We start from the raw sequence: 12,000 nt of genomic DNA on the forward strand, positions 1-12,000 counted from the left end.
ATTCCCACGAGGAACCTCAATAAAAGAGTGGGAATAAACAGGGATATCCAATGTTCAGAGTTTGCGAAAAACAAAGAGACACGTGGCTCGAATAAAAGACAATTACTGGACAACTCAAGTGGTAGACGTATAATATAAGTTCTGCGGAAGTGAAGTTATCGTCCTTTCTGCAGGATATGTAGCCAAAAAAATTGGAAAGTGAAAAGAAAGTGCGAATGAGAAGAGTATCTCGCCATGGCCAGCTCGCATACTATGAACTTGTTCGTCGTATTGACCGTCTGGTTCCATGAGAAAACAGAACAACGATAAATATACCTAACTATAACCTTTCAGGAAAAATTTAAATTTACTTTTGAAATTGTCCTATCTCTATTATGGTGATAGATTTTTAATAGCACAGATTTTCAATACGCCATTAAAAATCAAATTATATACCTAATTTCTGCATTCCTAATCGCTAGAAAGCCTCAAATAAACGGTACTTAACTCGGCGTTGCCGGCAAGCTTTGGATATCTCATCATAATCAATATAATATGTTCAAAATGATTGCGTGACTAGGTACAACGAAATAATGACCTAACCTAACCTAATTTTTTTCCGACCATGTCCGATCCTAATAGGATCATATAGGCCTCCACAGGGTAGAGGTTTGTATTAACAGATTTTTGTTTTTTACGAGAAATGGTTGTCAGCCACTTGCTCAACCTATTAGGTCCATACCCTGACTCACACACAAATTGAAAAACAATATGTGTAGTTGCCAGACCCAGGATTCGAACCTGAGACCCACACAGTGATAGTCCAACGCTTAAGCCACGCGGCCACTGTGGATGTAACCTAAATAGATTCCACAAAAATTAATGTTTCTTTTTTCCCCTGGCTGTTCGGTTTTGTCACTGTTCTGTTTTGTCATTTTCTGTTTTGTCCGGTTACCTGACCGTCTATGGCACTAATTCATCGCCAACACCACATTTGAAATGCTTACGTCTCTTGTCACCGTCCATGTTTCGATAATATAGAGATCTGACTACATGAATTTGAATTGTTGGGGATATGTTTTTACCCTCCAATAATCAGTTGTTATTTCGTTATTTGACATTGCGAATTTATTTTTGATGTTGGTGTTCGTATCAACTAAGTTTAAAAAAAAAACAGTGATCTACGTTTTAAAATTCGTGTCGCTTTTAATATTATGACACATGAATTTAATACACATTTAAAATGACGTTGGTAGAAACAAAAACAAATTGAGAATGGTTAGTTACCAATAATAAATTATAGTTAATTGAGGTAGATACAGCCAAAGCTGAATGTATCTTAAATATAGTATCTACAAATGAGGACATTTAAATGTATCGTAGCAAAAATCATATCAGAGATCATAATTATTAAAAAATATTATAAATTTGCGAAGCTATGTGGTCAGATTGGGGAAGAAAACGAAGACAATTATGGGGAATACACACGTGAAAAATATTTTCGACACTGGAATCCCCAATAATGGAGAGATAGCTGGGACTCAACTTAATAACAATCTGAAAGGATTGAATAAAATGGCCTACAGCAACAAAAATATGATGGATACTAGATAAATACTGTTGAAACTTAAATTGAATGTTATAATTTAATTTTTAAAATGATACTAGGTGAACAATGCATCCACTGATAGTAAAAATGTTTATTCAGCTGTATTAAAAATATAATTGAGCAATGAATTTTAATTGTCTACCTACACATTTTTTCTACTAGTAAATATTATTGAATTCACAATTTTCCGTTTTACGTCATTCTCTATCGTGTTGTTAAATATTCTAACGAGAATTCGTCAAGTGATTTTTATGCAAAATGTGTTTTTTGGTGTACAAGTTGTCCTATAGTTTGAGTGACCCCAGAACTAAATTGCTTTTGATTTCTCGAAGGTTGAAGGTTGGTTCCCTTTTACTCGGTCATTGCGATAGATTGTTTAATTATCCTATGTCCTTTACAAGTGCGAATATTGTTTTATCTTCTTAATATCTCGTCGTTGGTCTTTCACGCGAAATTTCTTTCAGAACGAAAATATTCGTCCTCTTTGCCGTCCATGGAATCCAAGTTTCAACATCATATAGAAAGATGAAGTCTGCTTTGGTCATTTTTGATACGGCATTAATTTCCCATACTTTTTCAAGCATGTCATCGTTTTCTTTGCGATAAGTCAGTGGACAGGTCAAAATAGGATTGATTCATTAGAGGTTTCATTTCGCTTTAAACTTTTTTGACAGATTCAAAATGTTCTACTAGTCATTCAGTCGACCGAATTGTTAAGATTATTTATTCACAACCTCCCAAAAAGATTTGAAAACACATTGCAGTTTTTGTAAATTTACAAGCATGCGTGCATTTTTCTTGGATGAGGATACAACCTAATTCGAGCTTTGATCTCCTCAGTGGGACCTGTTTCAGGAAGAATTGAGATGACAATGGGTGCATTTCTCAAAATGAGACACCTCATTAGCAATCGAGACCTTAACCTAGATCTGAGACTGCGTATGATTCGGTGTTACATTCCCTAAATCCTTTTCTATGCTATGGAGATATTATGCGCTCTACCAGGAGAAGTCACGGAGAGTTTATGCTTTCGAGATGTAGTTGTATAGACGCATACTCGAAACTCCTTAAACTGACCGAGTGACAAATGTTGACATCCTTAAATGAATGGGTAAAGACCGAAATGTTTTGCGTAGTATCAGAACCTAAAAGCTACAGTACCTACCTCGGCCACATTACGAGATAAAAAAATACAACATCTCAAGAGTAATAACATAAAGAGAGCGGCTATTGTTCGACAAAACGAAGCCGTGTTTTTCACGTATAACGCACAGAAGAACCTCAATTATTAATTTAACTCTGAAACGTTATACCATCATCATGTTGCTTGTCAGTACGGCTATCAAACTTAAACACATCATAGTTAAACATAATAATAAATTTCAGCAATAAGTGCTCGCAGTTTTTAAACGAATGTAATCATTCAAATCAATATTTACCGGCGACGTTCCAAAAAAATGTTCCAAAAAAAAGTCATCCGTAGAAATTCGATCTTGCTCTAACGCTAACGCATCTTGTGGAGATATATGCGTGCCGAATGCTTTCTTATTCGCACATATGGTTCGTTTTTGTTCAGGCTTTCACAACATCCCAATTTGTTATCCATGGAAAGATCAGACGATCATGACGACGACAAAGATCGCCCTGATGGTGATGGTGATTTTCGTCATGGAATGGTACGATAAGAAGAAGGGCTCATCAATTGTTCGCTGCCACAATACTCGGTCCTCAAATGCTTTCGCCCAGTCGTCCACCGGTGACATCTCCCTGGCGTCGACATCCTTCCCCACACTCAACACTAGAGAATCCAATCCCGAGCCAAAATTCTGATCCCGGGATTACAATTTGACAATCCAGGGACTGGTCCCGGGATTGGCATTTTTTTTCCATTGTTAATATAAAATTATTATATTTACAAATAACATTGATAAAATCGGTCAAAAATAAATCTAGTATAATTTATACTATTTAAAACATTTATTGTTAACATTGTATACGTTCAATCTTGGAAATACATACGTTTAATGGTGTAAATAATATTGTAATATAAATAATAATGTGAATTTAATATGAGATTGCTGTTTCTGATAGTAAAGACTTAATGAATGGGTTAGCGAGATTTAAAATAGTAAAGCAAATCATGGTGTACTTATGGCCTTTCCTCTTCATAAATCTAATTAGTCAGCCAAATATGAAACTGCCGTAAAACGTGTGAGATCATGGTGGAATTACTTTGTTAATAGTGCGAAGCATTGTTTTTTCCAATCTTTCTCATTTTTATTAATTTATGTGAAAAAATAAAATGAATCGGCAACTTACACATGGGTATAAATCAAACTTCATTCAAACTCAGTTTATTTCTAATGTAGTTATTTGTTATTAAAAGTTTTTTTTCTGTTATATTTTCGTTTTTATTTTATTTTCCATAACAATTGATACAAAAATCAATCCCGAAAGTTTCGGGATTATGTTTTATCAATCCCGGGATTTATAGGTATTGAAAATAGCTCGGGATCCCGGGATTGGAATCCCTACTCAACACTGTCTCTCCATTAAAATCTCGTCTTCTTCCGGGGGTCTCTTCCATTCTGGAAATCCATCGAGCATATGAAAGTCATTCATCCGTTGCATATATGTAATTTTAAACCTACATAGTTATTTTGTACCGGACTATATGAGTACATTCAGTACCGAAGCGTTTATCTACGCAACAGTATAAGCAAATATGATCGTGGTAATATGTACTTATTAAGAGTAATTATTTGCATAATTTATCTGAAAAATTTACTTTTGGCAAAGTTTATTTCGTGGATGTCAAGCTTAAACAAAGTTACAGCCGAAATATAATCCACTGTTGGACCAGTAGATATTGAGAATGTGGTAGCAATGGCATTATTTTGCCACTATTAATATTGTGTAACTGTTTTTATATTTCTTTATTGTTAGTAAGTAATCAATTGTGTTTATGTATATTGTATACCTATATTTGTATGTAAATTCAGTGTAATAATAATAAATAACAATAACATGTGTCGTGTGAGCTGTATGCCCGTTTCAGACGGGACACCGGTGTGGCGCTCGATATAATATAGAAGGCGTTTGCATTCGAATAAACGGGCCTTTGTATTGTGTTTATGAATGTCCCATAGCTAATGAGTCAACGCATAATTTCGCGTTATAAATTAGAACATAAAACTGGCTGCGGTAATAAAAAAAGAGTGTATCGGCGGCTTGAGAATGTAGCGGCCGACGAAAAAGTGTACCGGACACAAGTTGACTCATTAGCTCTTGGGCGTTCATAAACATACTACAATGGACCCTTTATTCGAATACGAAGGCCGTCTTATTATATACGAGTGCGACACCGGTGTCCCGTCTGAAACGGGCCTTAGTATATCATTTTGTGACTAAAGCGAATTAAATCTCAAATTACAAATGATTCATCTACAAATAATGTACAATGTCTACGAAATTGGACGTGTGATTTTTCCTTGCAATATTTTAAATATTCATATTATAATGATATTGATTTGATTTTTTATTGTCAGGAAATAGCTGAGTGCACAATATCTTCGACGTATTTTTGAAAGAATTGCAATATCTACATATTTACCGAAATAGTATTATCGAATTGATTGAGGTGCTGAATATTAACTGGCTCCCAAGTGGATATTATGTAACCGAGTTGAGTAAATCGATATCGACATTAAATACATAATATGCGTCTATAAATCCTATATAATATTTTGAAAATGAGGTCATAACGTTCTAATTAGATACGTTGCTATGAAAATAATAACATTTTAGTTAGAGATTGTATTTCAATGTTAGCAATAAAATGCTTTTAAGTTTTTACACAAAGCAGTTACACGGTTAACGCATATATTATAAATAATAACATATGTTGTGAAAATTGTTTAATTTTTTTGTTTTGCCTACTTAATAATAATTTACATATTATATTCTAATGTCGCTCTTTGAGGCTTATTATTAAAAATGTATTATAATAATAATTATGTAGGTATGTATTTTATTAACAGAATAGCGTGCGAAATACATAATAAAAAAGCATTAATATCTGTGTAATTTTTTATGATACCAAAGTGCTGGTGTTTGACAGTGAAAACTAACTAAGTGATGTTTGGAAATAAGCAGGCGTCGAAACGCTGGTCCAGAGAACAGAAAATGTCACTTAACGAGAAGTAATTAACTATAATTTGTTTATTTAAAATACGTATTTTGGAATATATTCAGAGACATATCCATTAGAAGGGTTATATGTAAATTGTACGTAAAACATTTCACCGTGGCACAGTTCGCCGTGGACTTTCTTATCGGAAAGAGATGATCATATACTATAAATGGTCTCCAATTTTATTAGATTCATTATGAACATTAATTCAATTTTCATAGCTGATTTTGGCAAAATTTAAGAATGAAAACCTAACTTAACCTAACAAATAATCCAATATATCGGCTATTTTCAAAATTTGCTGGCTTCCTGTAAAGTGTAAACCGACAAGAACCGTGTTTTATTTAGACATTTATACATTAGTCAGTACTATACGACCCAAAGAGGTTGGACGGTCTTTAATGTACGGCCATATATTTCCGATAAAAATTTCACGGTGAAGTGTACGGCGAACTGCATACCGTCACCGTTTTAGCAAAATCATCTATGTGTCACTTTTATCAAAAATGACTTTTAAATACCAAGTCATTCCTTATTTTTTTCTCTATAGGCCAGTAAAATGATCTATGTGTTGGGTAAACTCGCTCCGAAGTTATTTCAAAAAATAAAAAACAGCTATGTGTAAGGTTCAAAAACCACGGTTCACAAAAACAACTATGTGTATACTATAGTAACATATAAGTAAGATGGTATTTTGATATCGAGAGTGTAATGTTTTTTTACAGTTTGGCTACACATAGTTTGTTTCTATGTTATATGCTATGCATTATGGTCTTGCACGACGGTTTGAAAGATGCTTTCTCAAAAACAGAGACAGGAAATATTCAATAATTTCTGGAAGATGCCTACATGGTCAATAGGGTATAGGCGAGAATTAATTTAAAAGTTGGATAAACAACTACAAACGTCTCGATGACAGTGGCCAATTGAAAGCAACAATGACAGGTAATAAGAATCTGACTGAAGATAAATAATTGGTAGTGCAACCAAAACTCAAAACGGAGAGATTTATGGAAAAATGTTACATTATGGTTGGATCTAATTCCAAAGTTCCCAGCCATTATTGCAGAGAAAATACCTCCAGGGTGTATGTGGAATCGTGTTTCCGATCCAAAATACAAATGCATGATGCATATAAAAAATGGTCTTTGGAAAATGGTCTCTGGAAAATGGTCATAAAGCAGCAGAATATACTCCAGTATATTTACCACCAAAAAATCAGTATCCACCAACCACGTAAAGATCAGTGTGCCATCACTGCCATCTGCTGTAGTTATAAAATGAAGAATGTTTCAGAAATGGAATACAATAGCCACATTATTAAAAAAAAAAAAGATGCTAGAAGACCAAAAATGAAATGAAGGAGAGTACCAGAAGTATTACTGGACGGTTAGTAATCACAATGGATCTCCAAAGTGTGCTGCTATGTCCAAAACACAGGCACAAATGTATTATAAACAAAAGCTGCAACTACACAATTTCACCATATACATTCTTCATAATGTATCTTCTAATGAATTTGTCTCATCTCATCGAAAGCAGGACAATACAATGAAATAATTCTAATATCGGATGGGTGTGGATATCAAAACCGAAATAAATTATTCGCTACTGCTCTAAGTTATTTAGAGAGAAAAAACATCGAGATTCAACAGCTTTTTCTGGAAAAAGGCCACACCATGATAGAGGCTGATAGTGCACATGCCACCTAAGAAAAGTATTTTAAGCCTCCAATATATTCACCATCTGATTATATAGCACGTATGCGGCTAGCAAGACCAAAACAACCTTATAAAATTAATGTCATTGATTTTTAATTTTTAAGAATTATGGATAAGATTAAATCTGGATTAAGTTCAATCAGACCAGGAAAACGAATCGGAGATCCTGTTGTATATGATATTAAAATGTTACAGTATCTACCAGATGGAACAATCTTTTACAAACTCAACTTTATCAGTGCAACCGTTTGACTGCCTTTGTAATATATATAATGAATCATTGCCAATATCGCAGTCGAAATACATACATCTTCAGGAATTAAAAAGTGTAATAGAGAAAGATCACCACTATTTCTACGATAACCTAACATTTAAACCTGCTAATAGAAAGTAAACGAACTTATAAATATAACATCATCTCACTATTGCATTAATAATTAATAAAATGATATTGCAATTTATCACTAACGCACTATGTATATTTCAACTATTATTTATGTAACAGTTTTTCATGCATTTATTATTATTCACATTTTGATGAATAAATTAAACTATGTGTATTTACAAAACGGTCAAAACAACTTATGTGACATCACAAACTGTATTTTTATTATTTTTGTATTAAAAATAAAAGATTTTTGTAAACAAAATAATAATCTTAGACCATTTTCTGATTATAATAAAGCATTCTTCATAATTTTAATGTTTAAATGTAACATTATTTTTTTATTCAGTTTTATCCTTCTCCTGCACAATTTGAGAAAGTGCACATAGATGCTTTTGCTAAAACGGTGACGATACGTACAAGTTTCCGGACACGCATTAGAAATGGGATTCAATCACACATATTGAGCTTGTCGGATGAGTGCTTTATCCATTAAACTATCAGATTTAAGTATGTTAGTTGCTGTTCCAAATTATGTATTTACAATGAGAAGTATGTATGCTGCATTCTTAAATCTTGTGTGCACCTATCTATTTGACAACAACAATCAAATTTATTACTTGGCTAACATAATATTATTATGTCACTTTGATGTTGGTAATTTATAAATTAAATTAGCAAACTTTTGTGGTATTATTATATTATAATACTAAATACTGAATTAGTAACTGCAGAATAAAAAAAAACTCTCACGTTGGGAATATTGGATTGGAGGTATTCTTTGTATTAAAAAAATAGAGACTTGTTGTTGACGTCTTGCATTGGTTAATTGCTTGCGCACTGTTTACCTACAATCTATTATATTCTAAACCTAAACAATTGTGGTTTAATGTAAAAAAACTACTATAAAAATATAAAATTCTTTAAAGCGTATGCCGTAGACCATCTACGTTACGTAGAGTAGCTACGTTGGTATTGGTTTTACCATAGTTTTTATGTTGTATATCAATTATATTATTAATATAATTCGACTGTCAATATAACCATTCATATCAACTGTTTCGTTAAACTGCCAACGGCTTTTTCAACATCTTTCTGTGTAGGTAAGAATACGTAGATTTTGGTGGACAGAGACCATTATGATGAAACGAATTTAGGGTATTTTTGGGAGATGAGCGTAAATACAATGTCGATTTTGTTGGAGATAAGTATATGTCATTATGACGTCTTGTCTTTTCTCAACATATAAATTAACATTATAGCGCCTGTACATGTCCACGGATTTAACCATCGCAATATTAACAGCTGTTTACACGTAAAATCGCTGACCGCCTCGCCATTCTCATTCTTCAAGAGTAAGCGAGGCGAGATGTTGTCATTTTATAGTATTATTTGACAGGTCGTGAAAATCGGTTAACCTCTAAATGAGTCTGCGCGGTATAGTTCGTTTTTTTACCGGCAGGTTCGCCACCATCGTTTTGCTGCGGAGGCGCAGATAAAGAACAAATCCCAACTGTAACATGAAAATTCTGAAGCTTCCGAACTTTTTTGATTCATGCGTATCATGCGTCAATCTTGCATCTTGTATGATAGATAATACATGTTTACATGTTCATTTTCTTATTATGGCCGCGATAATACGCACTGTCGGCAGTAAATCCATGCACGTGTAAACTGTGTATTAATTCATGATCATATAAAATATATTAATACCTACTATTAAATAATATTATTGTAAACGTATTTTTTTAAAAATTGAGAATAGTCATATTTTCGTGCATTACCTACATATCCGTGGCTATCCAAGTATGTACTTCAAATTATTAGTCTTTTTATCAATACGTGCGTTATATTAAATAAATTGTGTTATATCGTAAAACATATTCTGTAAACTTTCAATTGGAACTTGCAATTGAATTCGCGTTTTGTATATAATATATTATGTTATGGTGGTTTAATATATTATGTACTTAGGTATTATTATAAAATGTGCAGGTTGTTCTAACTTACTTTTTAAAAAGAAGCCCAAAGTCTTCATTTTCAGCCGTTATACGGTACCTGAAACCTTTAAGGGCCCAAATGCCGCACGTAGGTCAAAATAGAGAATTTATGTTTTTTTCAGAGCATAAGCCTGGACATTCCTTAAACATTATTGATAATCTATTTTTATAATTTTGAAGCCTTGTTATCCTTTATATTTATTTTAAACGTTTGATGACTGCATAAAGTATTTTTATTACATAAAATAGTATTCTTTTAAACCTCTCGATCTAATGTTTTAGAATATAGTCATATTTCAGTACATCAATGTGCAGTGGTGTTAAGATGTTTTAGGTTTATTATTTTTTAAACGCATTTATAAAACCATTAGTAAAATTAATGTTAACATTATATAGTGAAATATTTACGATAAAAAAATATATTTTACAATCTCTGTGATCCCATTGACAAGAATTAGGCATTTTATTATTCAAAAAATGGGCACGATTAACACATTTGAAGAAAATTCTAAAGATACTGATTATAAGCTTTGTCTTTGATCATTCAAATGTGATAAACACCCTACTAATAATGATTGTTTTATAATAATTATTGAATTATAAGAATAAGGTAGTTTTTTTTTTGAAATACACCATTTCTATTGCCATTTCCCAGTGGTTAAGCTACAACATACGGCCGTAGCCATAAATTAACAAACGATACCTGAAATAGGGAGTAAGATCATATTAACGCGCGTTTTTGAACATGTACCCAACCGAAAAAAAATTGAACAATTTTTGACCTACGTGGCGCACGTGGGCCGTTAAGCAAGCGCTGGTTTTTAATATTTTTGATTTGTTTTCAATTTTCAGAGCTGCAGAAGAGAAACGCAGCGTGGCCGGAAGCACCACCGACGATTTGGCAGACCGTGTTCTGCAGGATGACTGCATTCCACATTTCCAGAGGGTATCCATCAGTGGCGAAGACACCTCAGGAGTGAGTATCTCTGATCATTTCTTTTTCAATACTGCCAATCCACTTTTGGCATAGGTACCTATCCAAAAATCTTTACAGCCCAATCTAAACTAAATAGTATGTAGGTGGTATGTAATTATCGTAGGGGCCACGATGGCCGTGCGGCTTATGCGTCGGCCTATAGCGTCGTGGGTCCCAGGTTCGAATCCTGTATCTGGCAAGTACACATATTATTGTTTTTAAATTTGTGTATGAGTCAGAGTATGAACAATAGATTGAGCAATTGGCTGATATCCATTTCTCGTAAAAACAAAAATCTGTTAATACAAACCTCCACTGTGTGGATACCCATATGATTCTATTAGGATCGGGCATGATCGAGAGAGAGATATTATTTAGTAAAAGTGTCGATAGCTATTTTGTCATTGTTCGATATTCAGTAACAAAACTTTCCTCTAAATTCATACCACTAAAAGAAATCAGTCGTATCAGAAAAACAACATTTTTTGGCCGCCATCTTGGTATTTTATAGGCTTCCAATGGCAAAATGTTTATTTTGGTTTCAAATTTGTAATCAGCACCAAAAAATTATGTATAAACTGAAAAACAATCATAACAAATCAAACAGACGATAATTATCGGAAAATGAAATTGTGGCCGCCATTTTAGTATTTAAAAGATTTCCAACTTCAAATTTATATTCTGTACCATAAAATACACGTCTAAACTAAAAATGAATTGAATCAGATGGTAAAGAAATATTTATATTTTTTAATATTCTCAATTATCGTAATTTAACGCCTACGATCGCTGTGCGGATAACGTGTCGGCCTGTAATTTCAATTACCGAGTCTGGCGAAAAAATCACATGTTGTTTTTCAATGTGTGTTTGAACCCAGACCTAATAGGATGAGCAAGTGGCTAACATCAAAGCCGACAAAATCAGAGTAGGCTGGGCCAAAGTTCCAGTTTTGGAAACTATCAATCTGAGATCGTCAACCGGTTCACATACCTGGGTTCCAATATTACAAAAGCGAACGAGGAACTGGAAGAAATTAAAACCCGAATAACCGCTGCAATTAAATCGTACTTCTTATTGCTGCCCGTATTCAATTCCAGAAATGTCCACAGAAAAAGTAAGACCCGGCTCTATAAAACC

The 12,000-nt window shown here is 33.4% G+C and overlaps 1 protein-coding gene across 9 annotated transcripts in view; it reads left to right on the forward strand.

The window, feature by feature from the left end:
- AMPdeam (AMP deaminase) overlaps positions 1-12,000 on the forward strand; it is a 123,569-nt gene that overhangs the window by 74,517 nt on the left and 37,052 nt on the right. For all 9 annotated transcript variants that reach the window (XM_085948458.1, XM_085948457.1, XM_085948460.1 and 6 more), the window contains one exon: positions 10,739-10,862. In XM_085948458.1, the coding sequence (XP_085804584.1) occupies positions 10,739-10,862 (124 nt within the window). The remainder of the gene's footprint in view (positions 1-10,738; positions 10,863-12,000) is intronic.

This window comes from Rhyacophila brunnea, unplaced genomic scaffold, assembly GCF_057557595.1.
Source record: "Rhyacophila brunnea isolate RB1 unplaced genomic scaffold, BYU_Rbru_1.0 scaffold_20, whole genome shotgun sequence".
NCBI lineage: Eukaryota > Metazoa > Arthropoda > Insecta > Trichoptera > Rhyacophilidae > Rhyacophila > Rhyacophila brunnea.